The following is a 22445-nucleotide window of genomic DNA, read 5'->3' as shown; positions in this document are numbered from 1 at the left end:
TGTACAAGTTTTTCAATTAATTTACCATAACCCCTCCTTGCAATGTGATAAAACTTTCTCAGTGAATTTTAGTTGATTGCCTCACCGAATAATCTGCTGGTTACCCAATTTTAGCAGCAGAATTTGATGTACTGGGGTGGCACGTCCGTGCGTAATGACGTTTCTGCGCTGTGCAAAGATTATGGTGCGCTCCAGCGCAGCGAGGTATTTAGCGCGTAAGAGGTCCTTTTCAAAGCTCTTAGCGCAAAGTAATTGCGCGCTGCTGACGATAGGATAATGCCATCTATCCCCACATTTTAGTGCTGAAACGCCTGCTTTGGCATGTGGCACACCTACAGTATGCCCAGTACAATTATAACAGGCATGCGCTTGTGCCCGCCCCCAATTTGCATTGCGCACGGCATTAAACGAGCGCAAACGCTAAATTACCGCTTTTGGGAAGATAGGGCCCTGTGTGTGTGTGTATGGGGGGGGGGGGGGGTCGCATGGTATTGGTCGGCATGTAAATAGTCTCTGGGACGGCCTTCCCTTTTTTTGAGGCTTCCTGTACAGTATGAATCTTCCGCCTGGGACTTCGCCTCCACGCAGTGCCGCTCTGTTGTTGTACCGGCGAATATAAGAGTTTGGGTCCCGAACGCTAGTGAATATATATGAATTTTGACGTTTAGCATTCAAAATAAAAGCGACGCAATGTATGTTTCTAAAAGGCACTGTTGGGCAGAAGTGGAAGTCCCGGGCAGAAGATCCACGCTGTACAGGAAGCCTCAAAAAAAGGTACGGCTGTCCCAGAGTCTATTTATGTGCCGAAATAGACTCTGGATTCCCAGATTGTTGCAGCCCTAATAGATATTATTAAGTTCTCTAAAGCAATGTCTTAGAACTTAAATCTTACACCTAACCCTTAGGTGGTGTAAATTCCTCCGTAAAATAGTGGCTGGCACATTTGACATGTGACATGTGTTTTTGACATTTGACAACAGTTGGCAACTTGGCATGGCACATAGTTGTGAAAGGTGGGGTAACGTTAACTTGGAGGATGAGGATATTTGCTGATTAACGTTAGCTATTTTAGCCATTCATTTCACCCCTTTAACCTCCGCAACTGCGTAGCCAAGTGCACGAGAGACTTGTAGCCGAGAAAATATTTAGATTGAAAAGTAACATTAGCAACTGCTGAGACAATCATAACGTGGTATTTACAATGTGATGATGATGATGAAGAGTGCTCACCCCAGATGTGAATATACAAATAGCAATAGCGTTATCATTTGGTTGGTTAGTGTTAATGAAAGATGAAAGCAATAATTTGCGGTAGGCAATATGTCCCTATGCGGTAGGCAATATGTCCCCCACTAGTCATTGTGGGGTTGAAAAGTCCGGACTGATCGAAAATTACCCCAAGGTTTCTAATGTTTGAGCGAACATTTTCACAAGCCTCAAGTACAAGATCTGGGTCGCTGGCATAGCGGCTGTTGTTTAGCAGCTCCCAGCTCATTTTCCGCAACGTGACGTGGGTGGTTAAATGGCACTTTCACAAACCATTAATGTCCCCGTGCTATTTAATAATTTCATGAATGGAAGAGAGCCAAATTGGTGAATGAACAAGTAAGAGTTGAATCGTTTTCCTCCATCTGCCAGTTTGAAAATGCAACAAGGAGATGATGATGAGACAACTTTTGTGGGGAGAAATACATTGAAAACTAGTCAGATATGACTTGAATGCCACTTGTAAAATCACCTTTTCCACCATTGGTTTAACGTTCGTTAACAAGCGCTCACTCTTTGGCACATTGCCACCCCACATTATCGCCTGAATAATGTGTTGAAAGTTTTTCATGGAGTGGTTAATTGCTTTGTGAATTATATCTCCGATGTTGAGCTGAGGCTCTGATCTTTCAGTTCATAGCTCACCTGATCCTGAGCAGAGAATTGTAACCTATTACAGCCCCGCTGCCTCTCTCTCTCTCTCTCTCTCTCTGCAGCAGCACCACATACCCCGTTCAAGACAACTTGGACCGCCGGAAAAAAATGTAAAAAGCTAATTGAACAGTCGTTCAGGCCGGAATTACAGCTCGGAAATTCGGGTATCATCCAGAGCTCCGGTTTCTCCGAGTTGACGTCACAGCCACATCAAAATGGCAACTTGCATCGTTAATGATAATGACAGAATTATTATAAAGACGTTTGTTGACATTTTAACACACAATTTGAGGTCTTAATAACGTTTCATAATATGTGTTTGTGTCATCTGTGTTTCGCTCTGTGTGAAATTCAGCATTCACCATGTTCGGTTAGCATTGTTCGCTAGTAGGTAGCTACCATGCTAACGCGGGTTGCTATAGCAACAGTTTGGTTTCCCCCCCGAGCGGGAGGTGCAGCGTGAACGCAAATCTGTCCGGGCCGGAGGTTCCGTGTTGAAACTTATGGTGGTGCGAGTTGTCTTGAATGCGGTAACAGTGAGGCCATTTACACCTGGCATTAACATGCGTTTTCTGCCATCAGATTGCAATCCGATTGTATTTTATCACTTCAGCCTGATTCCATTTACACCTGGCACTAACATGCGTTTTGGGTGAACAGATTGCAATCCGATTGCTCTCCAGCTCGAACGTCATAACGCGCGCGCCCCCTGAACGTGTGCATGCATGTTTGCATACATGCACAGGGAAATAGAGGTTATTGTTAAGCTCAAATGCACAGTGAACGTCCCCTTCACCTGGACAAAACGATGGCCGATCACGCAGCACTGCATCTATTTCTTTATAAAAAGGACACGTTGCTCTGCCCCTGCCACTTTTCTTGTTCTTGTCCTTGGCCTGTCTGTAAGCCGTGTTTCCAATACCCTCAGAAATGCGCAAAATCTAAATATCGCAATAAAAATCGGGTAATGCAAACACGTAAATTTCGAAAAACCTCCCAAATATTGCAAAAAGCTTTTGCGCTCTCATGAGGTAGTTTTTCAGACGTGTCGATATAGCAGTTTTCTCTGTAGGTTATTCTCCCATGGAGCTGTTTGACACTGGGTCCGAGACACACACACATACGTTTTCCGTGCATGTCATTGGCTGTAACCACCTGTGTTGCGTTCAGGTAACATCCTAAATTACAACGTTATACAATTGAGAGCATAATTTATCTTTTATATCAACACTTCTCCTTTGGAAAAGGAGCGGAAAATGAAAGGAAAATGAGGGAGAAAGGGTTCGATAAGCCGTGGCAAAACCTCCGCTCCGCAGCAAAACTTTGAAGCAACGCTACCTAGCAGAAAGAGAGTGTTGTGCAAAAGCGGAGCGGGGGGGGGGGGAGAAAGAGAATTTTTAGCCGGTCCGTGACAGGCTGCCTGTGTGTGTGCGCATTTGACACAGCGGCGAGATGAGGGCACACACCGGTGCGGTGTATTTCCGTATGTTGCTGAATGCGTTTTGAGAGGACGCATTGCATTTACACTTGTGTTAAATGTTGTCATAATGCGTCCCTGACCACCTCCGGAGGTGGTTTGGCCGATCAGATTGCAATCCTTCTTCAATGCGTTTTGGGGGTGTTTACACCTGTACTTTCAAGTGATAAAATACAATCGGATTGCAATCTGATGGCAGAAAACGCATGTTAATGCCAGGTGTAAATGGCCTCAGTCTGTGCAGCACACGTAATGCCCCATCCCCGCCCTCCCCTCTACTCACAAAACACTGACCTTTTCCTCATGTTTAGAAACAACCATCCCTCATGTCTGGAAGGGCAGCTCCGGGAAATACCGGGACCTGATTTACCGGGCATAGTCCAGACGTCATGTGTGGAAATGGTTTAAGTAGAAAATGAATTTTTGATTATATATTTTTCTGGATTCTAAACAGTTTTTCTTTCAGTGTAACTATTTGAAAACTGCCATGCTTAGTATTGTTGGCCCGCGACTCCTTATATTTTTCTATATGTGGCCCACAATCAAAAAGGTTTGGCCACCCCTGCCCTAACTTAAGAATCAGAATCACTTTTATTGCCACAAGATGCAAGATTACATACAAGGAATTTGTCTCAGGGTAAGTGTGCAGCGTAGCGGGTATATCAATAGTCAGAAGATAAAAGGAAAATATCTAAAAGACAAAATCATAGCATTGCAAGTGCAGTCCAATATATAAGAGAACTTAGGTTCAGCTGGTGCAACAGAGGGGGGGTGGGGCGATGGCGTAAAAGAATGCGGTGATTGGGGGGGTTTATCATAGCTTCATTCAACTTCTTTTTTCAGAGGAAGCGATACAGGTGACAATATATTTTTGGCTGCTAATATCAATATGACTGTAACTGAGGAGGCCACTACGGCACCACTAAGCCTGTGTGTGTATGTGTGTGTGTGTGTGTGTGTGCGCGCGTGTTTTCCAGGTGTCAGTGGTACATCAAGGCCAAGATGAGCTCAGAAGAGAAGAGGAGAACGACCACCTATCAGAATGGACAAGGTACCGTAAGTCTTACGCCCGGTGCAAGGGCACGCGTTAGGCGTTATCTTTGCTCGTTTCTAGCACTCAAAATCTCCCTTTTTTTCTTTTAAATACTTGATGTACTACTGACCCAGTGGTAATTATGAAAAATTGAGATTTTGAGTGCTAGAAACTAGCAAAGATAACGCTTGCCCTTGCCCTCGTAAAAGATAGAGCCCTATGTCCCTCTACCTCCCTCCTTTCTCTTTGGAAATGGTAAAGCTATGTATCTCTACCTCTCTCTCTCTCTCTCTCTCACTTGCTTTGCTTTATATAAATTATTTCTCTCTCTGCGTCCCCGGGTCATTGATGTCTTTCCGTTGCAGATTTTGCTGCAATTCGCTCGGAAAATGAGAGGGGCGAGGGCATAGCAAAGCCCAGGGTGACAAATGGAAGTTTTATCCCCCCCCCCAATGTGCAGTCTCTAGCCACTATAATTTTCACCTGACATAGAAGAGTTTCGCCAGCAGTTCACACTATTACCCACAGTTCCCCTCACTCCCGAACAGGCACCACGACCGACCAGAGGAGGCAGCGACCAGGACTCATACCCCATCAGCTTCCCACCCGCAGACACGGCCAATTGTGTCTGTAGGAACGTCTGACCAAGCCAGAAGTACCGCTGCCGGGAATTGAACCCAGGTCTCTGCGGTGATAGGAGAGTGCTTTTACCTCTACACTACCCAGACACCCTCCAACAAATGCAAGTTTTAGTCTAGCTAAAATAATAAAAGGATTACAAGGAATAAAAAGTAATACGAAAGCAAGAAGCAGCCAGCGCACTGGGGGTTAGTGTTTCAAGTGGCGACTCTGTGACTGAAAACCAAAAGTGGATCCGGTAAAAGGAGGAATAAAAGCCCAATATTGCAAAATAGAACTACCTTAGGATGAGAAAGTGACACCAAAACCTAACATTTACTGTTGCTGTGTTAGATCGCTGAAACGAAATCTGAATTGATCTCCATTGCTGTGCTGGAAATATCTCTACATGTGTCTGTTATCCACAGGAAGAAGAAAACATACACCAACATGGAATTAAAGCTGCATGCAGTGAGGTTTTATAATAGGTCTAAAACAGTTACTATATATTCCCTCAGGAAACACTATTGTATGGAAAAACGTCCTTAAGACCCTGATAAGGTCCTATAGTGCTTATTACTAGGCTACATTTCACACACAAAATATGTGTAACACTATTACTGTATACAGTACCCTGCTACTATAATTGGAGAGCCGTATGTATGCGTGTATGTATGTCTGTCCATATGTCCGGAGTTGCAAGGCACACCATTGCTCCGATCGCCTGCAAGCTTTGCCAAAAGACTTTTCAGGCGTCTGGCATGATCAAAGCCACATTTTGCGAGGGAGAGACATGAAGAGAAATGAGTTTTTGAAGTCGGCTTAAAGCAGGTAGATAGTTGTTGGAGATTCTAGATTAAAACGCACGCCTCAAGAAAGTGTGTGTGTGTGTGTGTGTGTGTGTGTGTGTGTGTGTGTGTGTGTGTGTGTGTGTGTGTGTGTGTGTGTGCGTGTGTGTGCGTGTGTGTGTGCGTGTGTGTGTATGTGCATGCGCGCGTGCGTGCGTGCGTGCGTACCCTGGCCACAGACTCATTGACCACAAGTAGTGGATATACATGTATCATGTGTCTACTCCTAAAGGCAATGTCTGGTTACTGCGGTGACTCTGTGGGGGGTCCGCACCGAGCTCCATGCTAAATATTCAGTCTGTTCCCTATTCAACCAGCTATGAATTAACACCCTAAAGACTTATGTCTTTACCATCATTTTACTAAAAATGAATGAACCTCTTTATGTCTTTACCATCATTTTACTAAAATGAATTAACCTCATCCTCATGATATGAAAAACTTGAAAGACAGCACGTTCATTTCTAGTGTGCCTCGTGCAGATTGCGCACTCACGCATGTGCAGTTGAGCAATGGTACGCCGTGTGCACGGGACCCTGATTATAGTAGTGAGATGTGTCTTTCATCCACACACTCTTCCTCTATGTCTCTCTATCATCCTCTCTCTCTTTCAGTCCCGTTCCCCGGCATAAAGACCTATGTGGACCCTGACACCTACGAAGACCCAAGCCAGGCGGTCCACGAGTTCACCAAGGAGATCGACCCCGCCCGCATCCGCATCGAGAGAGTGATCGGAGCCGGTACACACAAGCACACACACACACACACACACACACACTGCTCACCGTCTTCACTACTCCAAGCATAAATTACATAAGATCTTCCCTTCTGTCTCACCGCTGTGTGACAGGTGTCAGGTGTCAAAGGGCACGCTATCTCATGCCTTCTGGTTTTGCCCTTCAGTAACGAGTTTCTGGGCCAAAATATTTGACTGGTACTCTAAGGTAGGGTTGTAGCGGTACTAAATTTCTGTTTCGGTGCCGGTACCAATTTGTATTTCGATACTTTTCGATACTTTTCGATACTTTTTGTAAAAAAAAAGTGAAACTGTCCAATGTCAAGATTTGGCTTTATTTTAAGAGTTTGGGAACAATTACACCAATAAATTGGTGTGGCATTTAAATGCTGAACAAAACAAACCTTTTGAGCAGTGAGAATACCGGTAAGTAAAATAAAGTAATGCCAGTGAAAATAAAATGACCATAAAACACTAGCCTATAGCAGCAAAAACTCAGAGAAACACCAATAACAACAATAAATAAATAATTGGTGGCATTTAAATTCTGTCTAACTTTTACTTGTCAAATAAGTACACACTCAGTAACATAACACAAATCTTTTGAACAGTGGGAAATGGGAATAAGTAAAATAAATAAAATAAATAATAATATAATAAAACACTATAGCAGCAGAAACTCAAATCTTTTTTTCTTCAACAAGCAGCATAACTGGCTTCATATTCCCATTCTGTCCCCCAGCCTACTCAGTCTAAACCCTAGTTCTCCTATGGGTGGTAGACAGACTCACTGTTTGGCTGACTCTCAGTTTACTCACTCAGTCCCTCCCATCCCAATGTCTTCTTCAGGTTCCTAGCCAAGAAAACGAGGGTGTCAACATGTTCCTCGGTCAGTCTAGATCTTGTTGGACTGCAGATATTCCCAGAAGTACTGAAAACACGTTCAGATGCACAGCTTGATGCTGGAATAGAGATATTGTCTAGCAAACTGAGCTAAGATGGGCAGGTCTGTCTGGTGTTGCTTCCACCATGCCAGGGGATCCTCTGCAGGGCTGATGTCTCTAAATTGTTTATACTCAGTAATCTCAACTTCCAGTTTAGCACTTCTTGTCATGGGTGGGGCATTCAGGCAGTATTACTCACAGTTTACATCTAACGTTATGTAGGCTACTTTCACGCATACTTCAGTCAGGGTTATCGACAGTCCATATTATTGCCTCTGCACGTTTCCCGACGCTACAGTGAGCGCTCGTTAACTAACGTTACTGCCGAGTCCGCTGTAAACGTTAGTACAGCGGAGTCCGCTGTAACGTTAGTTAACGAGCGCATTTTCTCACTGTAGCGTCGGGAAACGTGCAGAGGCAATAATATGGACTGTCGATAACCCTGACTGAAGTATGCGTGAAAGTAGCCTACATAACGTTAGATGTAAACTGTGAAAGGGCACAGCTGCTGCACCCGATCTACTCCACCCCATCGAATGGGGACATTTTGAAGCAATTCCTTTCCATTGAATGAGGTGATTCATAGTAGATCGGCTGGCTGCTGCTACTAACTGGGCTGGGAGAGGCTTTGTGTTTAGCCATAGCCTACTTTGCTAGTTTGCTTTTAATGTGCGCGGGTCTGCTCAGTGCTCAGCTGCTTTTTTTCCTCAAACTCTTTTCCTCACCGCTTGACATGTGGATATGACGTCACTCACTCCAGCGCATTTCTTAAAGAGACAGGCTCATATTGACCATTATCAGTCATAGCAGCGGTCGGAAAAGTACCGGTCTTTTTAAATCTTAGTATAGAACCTGTTCTACAGCAATAGTACCGCGGTTCGGGGGTAGTACCGGTAGTACCTACATCCCTACTCTAAGGCCTACAAAATAACGCTGCAGCCAGAGGCAGAACTCGCCATCTTCAGCTGCTCGGAGTCCTCTCTGAACTTCCCTACTGCTGTGCAGCAATCTCTGACACTGGAGACAACTGTCGCCAAAAGACTTATCCTCCTCACCCTCTTTCCAGGTGTGGCTAATGGACATGGTCTCTGTAATACAGATGGAAAGACTCCGGTTCCTGTAATCAAACTCATTTGGAAACTTTTTAGCCTACTTTGACGAGGTTAAGAATGACTAGTGACTCAGGTTAGGGGTAACTGACAGCTTGCCCAGCTGATTTCCCACAGACCCCTTGTATAAGATCCCATACGCAATATCTCTTACAAGCACATAAGCACCTTATGCGGCTGGTAGTTGAGAAACTTCTTTTCCTGTGTCTCAGCCTGTTTGTCTTGTATGTTTATCGTTCTATAAAATATTTAAAATAAAGTATAAAAAAAAAAAAATTAGCTAGACTAAAAGAAAATGAATAGGACATTAAGAACATACTAAATCAAATCCAGCGGCCTTTCCTGGTTAAAAGCAACGGTGCACAAAAGGCGTCCACTCCAGAAAGGCGCTGTAGCCGGCGTTTTCATTTATCTATTTTTCCCCATCAGAGCGGAGCGCTTTCAAAAGCTGAGAAATGTTCCAACTTTTCAGAAAAGTGCTTGGTGACGATGGAGAAATAGGACGTTGTAGGCATCATTGAATTTACATTACTGTAACAGCAATCATAAGTACTGCTAGAAGTGCTAATGTTACGTTACGTTTGGTGTTAGGGGTCGACCGATTATCGGCATTTTCGATCATGGGGGGTCGATATTCAGCATTTTGTCAATTATCTGTATCGGCATTTTCATTGGCTGTTAGTACCGACCCGGTCCCGCAATCACATCACTCCTGTTCTCCACTCTCTCCACTGGCTCCCCATCAAAGAACGTATTAACTTCAAACTACTCCTCCTCACCTTCAAAGCCCTCCATAGCCTGGCCCCCCCCTTTACTGACCTCCTTCTCCCTCATCGCCCTAGCCGAACCCTCCGATACTCATCCACTGTTCCCCTCACTGTTCCACCATCCAAACTTAACTCATTGAGTGCCAATGACGTCTAAAGACGTCAATTGCGTTTTTTGACGGTGGGACGTGGATCAAAGCCTGATGCATCTCCTGTAAAAATATGGGGGATGTTGAAGGTGTATAAGCTATTTTACGGACCCATTAGGTGGCGACAGTGCTCTCCAGATTAGAGAAAGGCAGAGAGAGCAGCAGAGAGCCACCAGAGACACTCCCACGGAGGAAGAGGGGGGTGGGGCACGCAGGGCACCATACAACACCGACCAGACAGCAGGCTCGATGGACAGACTGGCAAACACAAGCTAGAATACCTGATGCCCACCAGCAGTAAATCAAGACCAGCAAGAAGGTGTAGGGTCTGCGCACGCAGAGGCCAGCGCTGCTGGTTGCAGCTAAAAAATATTATTTTGCCATCAAAATTCCTTTGTTTTCGCTGTTTTATTGAAGGAAATTATTTTTGAGGTGTCACTACATCAGAAAATACTAGCTTCAGAGTCAGTGATGTGCTTGAAATGCTTCATTTCACAAAAGGCTCATTATCTCAGCTTCTAGTTTGAAACGTCTGTTTTTGGTGAAACCAACCTCTGTAATACTGCTGATAACTAAAGAACGGAAAATAATATCAATAAACTTTTTTTTGCTGATGATACAAGAGAGTCTCATCGTTCTTTGGGCGTGTTCGGTGTTTACATAGTAATATCACACAATATTCTGTGGGTCTTGAGAAATCACTGAAAACGCTCTGAAAGGGCTGGCACTGGGAGCATCCGTTTTCCAGAAGTGGCTGGCAGCCAATGAGTTAAGAGCTTTGGAGATCGAGCATTCTCTAGAGCAGCACCCCCTTGGAACTCCCTCCCCCAGCCTGTCAGAGACTCACCTTCACTCCCCACCTTTAAATCCCGACTCAAAACCTACCTGTTCTCCCAAGCTTACAACCTCACCTACCCTTAACCACCTCCTCCAACCTGCCACCCCCCCTTTTCCCCCTCCCTCTCTTCTGTCCGGCCCCTGTCCCTCCCTCCCTCCCCTCTGTTTCCATTTATCCCTGATTGATGTGTTAGCTGTTATCTTGTTAATTGTTATTTATATCTGTTGCCTGTTGCTCGTTATCATTGTATTATCATATTATATGATATTATCATTTATTATATCACTGTGCACCCAGCACAGTACATCAGAGCCCTAACGTTGGCAGCCCAGTAGTAGTGCCTAAATACTGGTAAGGCCAGTCCTCCCTCAGACTTGTTTTTTTGCAAGTGAATTTTGGAAATTCTGTGCTTCTTATATTTCTAGATGTATGACAGAATTATGGAGTTCAGTTCCTTGAAGAAAGCTGATGTGAGAAAGATGGGAAGATATAAGAACCTTGGAAGAGAAACCATCTTAATTGAATGTATACGGCCAATCATGGAAAGGGGCAGGATTTTCCAGTTTTCTATACACTGTTTGAGTCTTGAAACAAAGTCCACAAAGTTCAATTTAAATATTAGTTTAGGATCTCTGGGTATCATAAAGCCAAGATAGGTGAGGCGGTCCTTTGCCAATTTGAATGGGAGATTTCCCAGGAAACCGGGAGTGAAGACATCAGAGAGAGGCATAAAGTCACTGTCCAGTTAATTGTGTATCCGGACAGCTTACCGAAGGTGATTAATTCTAGGAGAGTGGGGATGGACTTTTCTGAATGATGTATGTATAATATTACATCGTTGGCATACAAACTGATACGTGTCTCAATGCCTCCGACCTGCAGGCCTGCAAGGCTTAGGTGGCTACATATTTGTAAGGCAAGGGGCTCGAGCGCGACGGCGAAGAGGGCCGGCAAGAGAGGGCAACCCTGCTGGACTGAGTGAAGTAATGGAAACCTGGTTGACTTGTCACCATTGGTTATAACTTAACATGTTGGACTAGCTATATGAGCTTTACCCAGGATATACATGACTCGCCAAACCCGAATCTGTGCAGTGACTCAAACATATAAGGCCACTCAACCTGATTAAACAACTTCTGTGCGTCGAGTGATAAAATCGCTGCACCACTAGTCTACTATGATGACTTACTGTGATCTGCATATATGGTGTTGAGAAGGCGTCTGACATTGAAGAAAGAGAACCTACTCGGGATGAACCCTGTCTGGTCAGGATGAATGATTGATGACAAATATTTGTCGGGTAGCCAGCATTTTAGTGATTAGCTTTCTGTCAAAATTCTGGAGCGCTATGGGGTCTGTAGCTTGCCGGGTCTACTTCCTCCTTCCCTTCTTTTAAAATGAGAGAGTTGTTAGCTTCATACAGTGTTCTAGGCAAGACTGTCCTTCTTATAGCTAGATGTCATTCTGAGGAGTGGAAATCCAATTAAAACCAGGTCTTAACCTTCAAGCAGCCCTTTGAATGTGTGTAAGAAAGTGAGGACCGGACCATCCAAAATGTCCTAAAATGTCCTCACTTCCCAGGTATAACACTCAAATTGGTCCTCACTAATATAGCTGTAGAAGAACACACACACCTCCATTTGATTCTCACTGATTTGCCGTGTGCCTATGTGGGCGGAAGAGGATCATTTCATATTGGTTACAATAGCAGCGCTGTGAAATCTGCCATAGGAGATGATCTATTATCATTCCCCGTATAATTCCCATGAACTGCGTCTAGCCCAGAGTACAGCACTCGTTCTCTGTCTCCCAGTGTCTCTCAGCCTAGCCCGTACACAACAGGTTTAGAGAACAAAAGACAGTCTAAGAATAGATTATAGGCTTGCTTTTTTAGAAGGTGCAAAGAGAGAATTTGATAACGTTGAACTCATCAGAGAGGAGACATCAGGCTCCATTTCAAGATGTGAACTACAACACTGCCCCCAGGTGGTGTGATGTGGTGCCTGCTGGTGGTACTGATGAAGGAACCAAGTTCTGATGGGCTGCTTACAGACAGCGGTGGATGAAGTAGTATAGGCTACTTGAAAAGGCACACTTGAATAAAAGTACAGATATCTTACCAGAAAATGACTTTTACTAGTGACTAATGACTGGTTCGTTTGCATTTCACCTCAGACAAGCCAGGACACTCCTTTCTGAAATCTACCTACATTTGCTAGAAAGATTAACAACATTTCAGCTTTTCGCCAACTAGGGCGCTGCTTGATGATGTCACTAGGTTGATTGTACAGTACAGTAGTAATGATTTTGAACGTCAGAAACACAACAGCAATGCAGCCTGTTGGAATTCAAAATCCTTACTACCAACACTTAACTAGCCTGTACTCTACTGTAATGTACAGTCAAACAGTGACATCATCAAGCAGCACCTTAGTTGACGAAAAGGTGATGATGTTCATCTTTCTAGAAAATCTAGCTAAACTTCAGACTTGAAAGCTTTGGCCTTTCTTGTTTGACTGGAACTCATACTGTATCTAATTTAATGCCTGTCTAACTGGGACTGGTAAATTGATGTAAATTCCCTGCACATTAATGCCTATTTAACTTAGCCTGTAAATTTCATGTACATTCAATGTAAACTCTTATCTAACTCTGACTGTAAAATCATGTAAATCCACTGCCTATTTAACGTCTATTTAACTCAGTCTGTAAATCTCATGTAAATCCAACGTAAATTCATATTTATCATCAACACTTCACCACTCATGTACATGTATGTATGTATATATTGACTCGATTTGATTGCACTTGCAACCTTTCTATTGTCGTTAGTTATCTTCCTACTTCTTATCTCTGTATATTGATGTAACCGCTACGCTGCATACAGACACTAAGACAAATTCCTCGTATGTAACTTGCATACTGTGGCAATAAAAGTGATTCTGATTCTGATTGAGGTGAAATGCAAATGAACTAGTCATATCATTAAATGTTTCATGTCCTCTTTAAAGTATCTGATATGTACTGTACTTAAAGCCCCCCTCCAGTGTATTTGATCATTTAAGACATTTTATATGTTTCTGAGTGTTTCTAAGTTCCGACAATGTTGATTAGCCACACTGTTCTCATCAGATTTTCCGCATTTTCTTTTTTACATTTTGTGCTCAAGTTCAAAAAGTCAAGTTAGTTGCTAAAATGGGAATATGACGTATGGTATGACTCAATGGAATGCTATAGTCATACGTAATGACAATTAGATTCTGACTGAGGATGAGCTCATAGAGCAGCTAAGCTATGGAGGAATACTGTTTCCGACGTAACTTGCACTGTTTTTCCGGGCATATCTCCTTGGGGTGTAGCACATAGAATGACATGCGACTATACTGTACAGCAGGCGCTCATAGAATGTTCAGAATGTTAAACTGGTAGAAAAACTGACTGGAGGGGGGCTTTAAGTATCAAAAGTAATTTTCTGATATTAAATGTACTCAAGTATTGAAAGTAAAAGTACAAGTCAATGCAGGTAATACAAAAGCAAGCAAAATACATGCTTGGGCTTGAGTGGAAGTCTTCTTCTTCCTCTTCTCCTTGAGTTTTATAGCGGTTGGCAAACAACGTTATGGCACATTCGTGCCACAAGTGGAATGGAGTGTAGATCGTGATTAACGTAACTTGTAAGCTAGGAGCACTGATTCACCAAACAAGCATGCTTGCAGGCTACCAAATTTCTTTAGATTTTTGAAGTTTACGTAGTTTATTTTGTAGTTATGAGTAACGAAGATTCTTGTTGGCAGAAATATACTGTAAATACTATAATAAAAAGTAGCCTAAACTCCTAAAAAATAATTAAAGGGCCCATATTTTGCTAATATAATGTATTATTATTTTATTGTTGGCCTCCACTAGAGTAACTTATTGCATCAGTCATAGTTTAAAAAACTCAGTTTATCTTGTACTGGCTCTCACTGCCCCCTTCAGTTCACCCTCTGTCTGAAACGCTCTGTTTTTAGGTCCTGTCCCTGAACCCCCACCCTCCGGAAAATACTCCAGGTGGGCAGCGCAAGGAGTTTCTGCGTTTGCAAACTTCTGCCCAGAGAGCTATCGCTGTAGAAGCGAGACTGTCTGTCTGTCTGTCTGTCTGACTATCTATCTATCTATCTATCTAGATAAGATAGATAGATAGATAGATAGATAGATAGATAGATAGATAGATAGATAGATAGATAGATAGATAGATAGATAGTCATGCATAACAGAAACAGACAGGCGATCTCTGCTATGGCTACTAAATTTGGTAGTTGTAAAACAATTATATCAACGAGCAACGGATTGTCAAAAAGAATTTGACCATCGATGAAAAACGTGACTTGGACATAAAGCAAGCTATCAATTGATTTATCAACATCCCCCTAGCTATCTACAGCTCCGCTAGGCCGGGCTGCACCCGGACATTTCCTTCGGTGGCTGGCCAAGCAGGGATTCTATTACCACGGCCTGCCATAACGTTACACCCTGCCCGGGGAGCTTCACACTAGCTAATGTAGCTAGTTAGCTAACTTCCCAAATGCTTGTGACTATAGTGTGCCTCTCCTAGCAAAGGCTACACGGACCAAACCAAAATGAGGACTTGGAGAAGTCAGCAAGTTGGACTAACGTTACAAGTTCTGAAAATATGTGCCTTTCGTCATTCATCGGTTGTTCATATGTCTATAAGGCAGCTGTGCTGCTAGGCTAACATAATAGCAAGTGCTAACGTTACCCAGCCGGTAAGTAACGTTAGCGCTTCCTAGCAGCACATTGGACCGATGCTGGAATGAGACACATATTTTCAGAACTTACCACTTCAGTCCTACATCCTGGCTCACTTCCATGTCGTCTCCTTGTTTTTGCGGTCTGGAATCCGTTATTCCATGAGACTACTGTTGTGTAGTCCCAGACAGCCAGGCTAGAGAGCCTGGTGAGTGGTGACGCGGGTTACTGAAACACAGAACAGGGAAGAGAGGGGAAGGGTGGGAGCTAGCGTGCGCGCGCTGCGCGCCGGCCGGCGGCAACGCTTTGTTGCCAGGGTAACAAGTCCTTACTGACGTCACAAAAATTATGGTTCTCGCACAAAATCGCCATAAATCCATGTCATCTCGTCTACGAGAGTTCATAGGCGCGAGGGGTGGTTCATGGGGGTAACATTAAAACACTTTCACATATTTATTTGAAGCTTAGCCCATGTTTAATATGACCATCCAAGATTGTAACAACATATATATGATACAAAATTAAGAAATGCATAATATGGCCCCTTTAAGTTCTGTAGCATATTATTATTATTTTGTTACTTTACATCACTGCTTACTGTGGTGTGTGTGTGCGTATGTGTGTGTGTGTGCGTGCGTGTGTTCCAGGTGAGTTTGGTGAGGTGTGCAGTGGTCGTCTGCGGACGCCAGGGAAGAAGGAGATCGCCGTGGCAATAAAGACATTGAAGGGCGGCTATGTAGAGCGGCAGAGGCGGGACTTCCTGCGAGAGGCGTCAATCATGGGCCAGTTTGACCACCCCAACATCATCAGGCTGGAGGGCGTGGTCACCAAAAGTAAGAAAGGCTGAGGGACAGTGGGAGCTGTCGTTTCATTGAAATACGGTATACGTGAATTTAATGATAGATGTGTTTGTCACAGAGATGGGAAGTAACTAAGCACAAATACTTTGTTACTATACTTAAAAGGCCTCCAGTCAGTTTTTCTACCTGTGTAATGGTTGGTGTTCCATGTTAAACACACATGGGCGCGCTGTATAGTGATCATCATTGTCATCTTTTGCGCCAAATAACTTACATTGATAAGAACCGAAGGCTATAGCTTGTTCCACAGCAGCATAATGACTGCAGTGATGTTCTGTCTTTGTTCAACTCTGCCGGAAGCAGTATGCTGCCATTCCTGTGTCCCCGCATCTCTGTAAAAAATGTTTAGAAGCCACAATATTGTTATAATATCAACAACCGGCCAACAGATCAAAGCTGGTGGGCTTTATGGAAATAGACTTGAACTGATTATATCGAATTGGTCATTCAGTGGCGTTTTGAGCCTGGAGGACACTTGTCTAACAAACATAGCTAACAAACGTAGCTAACGGCTAGCTAACGCCAGAGGATATTTACTGTACAGTATACTGTATTCACTATCTATCATACACCAGATGTTAGACCATTATCATGTCTGATGCCATCACCTGTTTTTAGCAACAGCTTATTTTCTTTATTAACTTAGAGCACAAAATGAGGCGAACAGTGTGGCTAATCAACAGGCCAGGTCATGACTCACCAACACATGAAATATTGTTAATTTTTATTGATATAATGATATATGATATATTGATATATGATACCATTTTCGAGACTGCTTAACGATACAAGTCTTTATCGATACCGCTATCGGTACTCTTCTGTTATTTGGTGGAAAGACGAGACCACAATAAATTGATCCCAAGAAGGCTGGCCGGCCTGACAGCCTTGATCCTTTACTTAAAAAAACGGCAACATCGATTGTAGCTCAGCCAATCACTGATATTTTTTATCTTTCTGTTACTTCTCAAAAATTGCCTGTGTTATGGAAACACGCCTTTGTCACGCCTCTTTTGAAGTCTGGTGACTCTACTGAATTAAATAACTATAGATTGATTTCTACAGTAATCTCTCTGCTTTAGCGAAGATTCTGGAGTCTCCCCCTAAGCGCATTCCCCAAGATTGAAGTCAATCGGGGGAAGGTTTCTTGAGATAAACCACTTTTTGTGTTTGCCAGTAGGTGGAGCTATGCCAAATTGCAGGAAATGTGGCACTGAACTCCATCAGGTCCCCCTAAGCGCACTCCCCAAGTTTGAAGTTGACCCGAAGAATGGTTCTCGAGATAAACCTTTTTTTCGGTGTGTTTGCCAGTAGGTGGCATCCTGCCAAATAGCACACAATTTGGCACTGGACTCCATCAGGTCCCCCTAAGTGCACTCCCCAAGTTTGAAGTTGATCGGACAAATGGTTCTCAGGATAAACTGTTTTTTATGTTTGACAGTAGGTGGCGCTATGCCGAGTCTGTGTGTGTGTGGGGGTGGAGTGGCATGGCATGCCGTGGCCACCTAGGCAGTTTTATTATTATGTGCCACGCCCTACAGATTATTCAGATGACTCAGATGATTCAAATGACTCAGATAATAATAATAATAGATAGATAGATAGATAGATAGATAGATAGACTTATATAGCGCTTTTCTAAGTACTCAGACGCTTTACATGAAAACACATAACCATATAACATAAACATACACCGATACAGAACAAATACAAATATAGAGGTTACAGAGTGAAAGAGGATGGTGGAGGTGGAAGTCAGATATTGTAGGCTTTCTTGACTCAGATAATTCAGATGACTCAGATGCCCCTAGATCATGGAAAACTAATTCATACGAATCCATGTGACCGATTCTGAGATATAAGTTTTTCGCGTATGTGGCACCCCTTAGTGGTACAGCGGAAAATTATGTGTCCTTATGTTAAAGCCACACTGTTCAACATGTGGGAAAAATCTGGCAGGATTCGATCAACAGTTAATGAGTTATGGGCAATTTAGTGTCAGGGCGTGTTTCAGTAAAGGTTTAGAAATGTATAATTTCAAAATGGTTTCACATATCCAAAGGAGTTTGCAAAATAGGAAATTTGGATTTGTTGTAATAAGCCACACCCACTTTAGTCAATCATTACGATATTTTAGATAACTCAGTCATGCTCCTAGATCATGGAAACTGAATCTCGTATGAATCCCTGTCGCCAATTATGAGATATAAACTTTTCGCAGTTGTGGCACCTCCTAGTAGTACAGCTGAAATTTCTGTGTGTCCTTGTGGTAAAGCAACACTGCTCAACATGTGATAACAAAATTGGCGGGATTCTCTTAAGTGAGTTATGACCAATTCAGTGTCAGGGCGTGTTTCGTTAAAAGTTTAGTAATTTATCGTTTTAACACGTTCACTGCCATTGACAAGATATCTCGGCTTACAAAATCCAACGGTTGACTGCCAATGACGAGATATCTCGTCTTAAAAAAAAAAAAAAAAATTGACGGTGGGACGTGGATCAACGCCCCCCACGTCTCCTATAAAAATATTGGAGCCACCGAACGTGTACAACCCATTCCACCGACCCACTAAGTGGCGACAGTGCTCTCCATTCTAGAAAAAGCCGAGCCAAAACTGCAGGGGAACGCGCGATGAAACCATTCTCATACAGTAAAATGGATTGGCGAAAACGCTTTCGCTTTCGCGCTGATTGTTGGTGGTGGGGGATTGCAAATTTGCATAATAGATTATGGGTGCAACACACTTTGAAACACGCAGCATAAATAAGACCAGAATCGCAAAAGAAACCCCGTTTCTTGGGGTTTCTCAACCGAAACCCCAAGAAACGAGCGAGCCCATCCAGATTTGCCCAGCGGCCGCCAGCAGACAGGAGCAGCAGCAGCAGCAACTCGCTTGTGACACGCCCGCTGCAGCCAAGAAGAACACACACGGAGGGAGGAGTTTGAAGTAGAGGGGTGTTTCCTGCTGTTATGGAGGAAATTACTGTTCAAAACTATTGTTTAGATGTCTGACGTCTTACTGATGCCAAAAATGAATGGTTAAAGTGACTGTTCTATCGAATTTCACAAAAAGCTATTTATCTCAGCTTAAATCTTCAGACGCTGAAACCATGCTGTATTCAAGTGCTAATGCCTACATAACTACTAACTCTACAAACTAACTCTTTTAGACAGAGAAAGCACACATTCTATTAGTTCTTTTGAGATATTTTGTGTTCACAAAATCTTAGCAGAAAAGAATCCTCGGGTCTTGAAAGATGAGCCAGAATCCTCAAAAAAACCCTCTGGCAGAAGCTACCTACAGTAAAAAAAAAAAGGCTGGCAGTGAATGTGTTAAAATGGTTTCACGTATCAAAACACAATCCATAACCTTAGATCAGGGAAGTCCAGAGATGATCCTGAAAAGGTTTGGAGTCGATTAACCAAACGGTCTAGGTAGAGTTCTCAAAAATAGGTCTTTGAGAAAATTCAAAATGGCGGAAAATCTAGTCAGGCGGAAATGGGCGTGGCCTATATGTATAGATGCGTAATAATCATGGGGAAGTGGAAATTTGATTATAGGATTCACGGTTCAGAAGTTATTGACCAGAACGTGAAATGGGCTGTTATAGCGCCACCATCTGGGCAATTGGTGTATTTTTTTTCTGAGTAGGGATTGACATGCTGAAAAAACAGAGGTACTGATTGTTGCTCCTGATAATGTTGCCGCTAAGGTGGCTGACTGTATTGGGGCCCTTAGCTCGAATGTGCGATCAAGCCTGAGAAATCTTGGTGTGATTTTCGATCAGGCTATGCACCTGGATAAACACATCAAGTCCCTGTCCCGTACATGTTTCTTCCACCTTAGAAACATAGCTAAGCTCAGGTCACACGACGAGCTAGAAATGATCATACATGCTTTTGTTTTGTCTAGTTAAGATTACTGTAATTCTTTGTTTACTTGCCTCAGCAAGGCATCTCTGGATCGCCTCCAACTGCTCCAGAATGCTGCGGCCAGATTGCTGACCAGGACAAGTAGGTCTAGTCACATTACCCCGGTCCTGGCCTCCCTGCACTGGCTTCCTGTTAATTTCAGAATCTAGTTCAAGGTTCTGGTCATTACTTATAGAGCCTTGCACGGTCAGGCACCTGCATATTTGTGTGACCTGCTTTATTCACATGTCCCCAGCAGGTCACTGAGATCTGCTGACCAGGGTCTTTTGGTTGTGCCCTGCACCAGACTCGTAACCAAAGGTGACTGAGCCTTTGAGTCTGTAGCTCCTAGGTTGTGGAATGCTCTTCCACCGGTCTTGAGGGCCGCGGCCTCAGTTGAGATCTTTAAAAAGCAATTGAAAACATTTCTGTTTAGACAGGCATTTGTTGCCTAGACTGGCCTGATGTTTCGTTTCTCTGTAACCCTGCTATCCTGTATACTATTTCTCCATCTCACTGTTTTACTTTGTATGCATTGTCCTATTTTTGTGTTTATTTTGTGTGTTTCTTAACCTGTGAAGCACTTTGTGAGTCCTCTCTGTGATAAGTGCTATATAAATAAAATGTACTTACTTACATTTCCAACCTATGTGCAAAGTTTGGCTGCTGTGGGCCTTATAGTTTCTGGGGTCCATATAGTATTTTAGGGTGGAAGAAGAAAAATAATTATAGATGCTGCGCAGAAATGAGTCATGGCCGGGCCGCCGCCCCTTTGTGCACGTCCGGGTTTGCCACAGCTGAATGGAGCCTGGGTGACACAGCTCTGAATTTTCATGCGTTTTTGACACTGAACAAAGGAGTTACATGTTACTTCTTGCATCCACTATATGGTGCAAAAGAAGACCAAATAATTGTCAGGTTGCTCTATATCGTGTAGAGCAGACCATGTACATTTTATGTAAATGAGATGCTGTTCGTCATATACGGTTCTATTTGTGGTGCCAGTAGGTGGCATGCATAAGTGTCATGAATATCAGACATTGCACAAAAGTTTACCCACCCCTCGAATCCCAGGTTTCTAGCGCCTTCCTATCCCTATGGCCCATTTTCCCTCACTCCCCCCTTGCCCCCCAGCCCCCCGAACAACACCCATAGCCCCCCAGCCTCTAATCCTACCCACCCCTCGAATCCTGGCTTTTTAGCACCTTCCTGTCCCTATGCCCCCCAGGCCGCTTCCTATCCCTATGATCCCCCCCAAAACACCACCCATATCTCCCCAGTCACTAATCCTACCCACCCCTCAAACCCTGGCTTTCTAGCAGCTTTCTAGCACATTCCTATCCCTACAGCCCTTAATCCTCGGCCCCCACTTGCCCCCCCAAACACCACCCAGTCACTAATCCAACCGACCCCTCGAACCCTGGCTTTCTAGCACCTTCCTATCCCTGTGGCCCCTTTCCTCTCCCCCAAACACCACCCATACTGTATGCCCCCAGCCACTAATCCTACCCACCCCTCGAACCTCGGCGTTCTAGCACCTTCCGATCCCTATGCCCCCCCCCCCAAACACCACCCATATCCCACCAGCCACTAATCCTACCCACCCCTCGAATCCTGGCTTTCCAACACCTTCCTGTCCTCTCCCCCCCCCCCCCCCCCCCACTTGCCCCCCACCCCAAACACCACCCATATCTCCCCGGCCCCTTTTCCCTCGCCCAACCCCACTTGCCCCCCACCCCAAACACCACCCATTATCTCCCCAACCCCTAACCCTACCCACCCCTCGAATCCCGGCTTTCTAGCAACTTCCTATCCCTATGCCCACCCCCCAAAGACCACCCATATCCCCCACAGCCACTAATGGCTCAATTCCACCACATTTAACAGCCCTGCACAGCTCGTCCCCACTCGGCTCTAATCGTTTCGGCTCGATGGACGTTTTGCTTCCACCGCGGATCATCTGCCCCCACCCACCCCCGCCCCCGCATATCTGTCCTTCGCTTATAGCCGAAGTAGACATAACGTTACAATTAAATCCATCCACAGAACTTTTAAACTGTTTATGAAATACTGGTGCCTCTAAATGACCTACAGTGGACATGGGCGAATGTGACAATCGGCCAGGAAAATGGATATCACTTTGTAGTTAGTCAAACTCAGGCACGCGCTGCGCTGCGCGCGGACGGAAGAGGCGCAACAGAGTGAAGCCTGCCCTGTACCCCACGGCCTCTCAGGCAAGACCGCGGCTTCACCAAACACCCGCTGCGGCCTAGCGGAGCGCTGCAGCTCAACTAACTACAGGAGCTTGCTGAGCAGCGGACTTTTTTCACTCTGAAAACAATTGAAACCACCGCCACAACTTTATTTCACAAAGGCGAAGGCAGCAACACAAAGACTGATGGAAATCAGAAGAGAATGTAAGCCCACTAAACTGGTATGCAGCGCATTGACAGTCAGTAGATAGAGTAAACACGATTCTGCCTG

At 44.1% G+C, this 22445-nt stretch overlaps 1 protein-coding gene across 1 annotated transcript in view; it reads left to right on the top strand.

The window, feature by feature from the left end:
* The window catches only part of LOC310777843 (ephrin type-A receptor 6-like), a gene marked incomplete at both ends in the record, with an annotated part of 350777 nt that overhangs the window by 307841 nt on the left and 20491 nt on the right, over positions 1–22445 (top strand). Inside the window, 3 exons of the mRNA XM_083638194.1 lie at positions 4375–4448; positions 6511–6636; positions 15836–16021. Of these exons, the coding sequence (XP_083494320.1) occupies positions 4375–4448; positions 6511–6636; positions 15836–16021 (386 nt within the window). The remainder of the gene's footprint in view (positions 1–4374; positions 4449–6510; positions 6637–15835; positions 16022–22445) is intronic.

This window comes from Poromitra crassiceps, assembly GCF_964638095.1.
Source record: "Poromitra crassiceps genome assembly, chromosome: 6".
Lineage (NCBI taxonomy): Eukaryota > Metazoa > Chordata > Actinopteri > Beryciformes > Melamphaidae > Poromitra > Poromitra crassiceps.
This window is presented reverse-complemented; position numbering and strand designations above follow the sequence as displayed.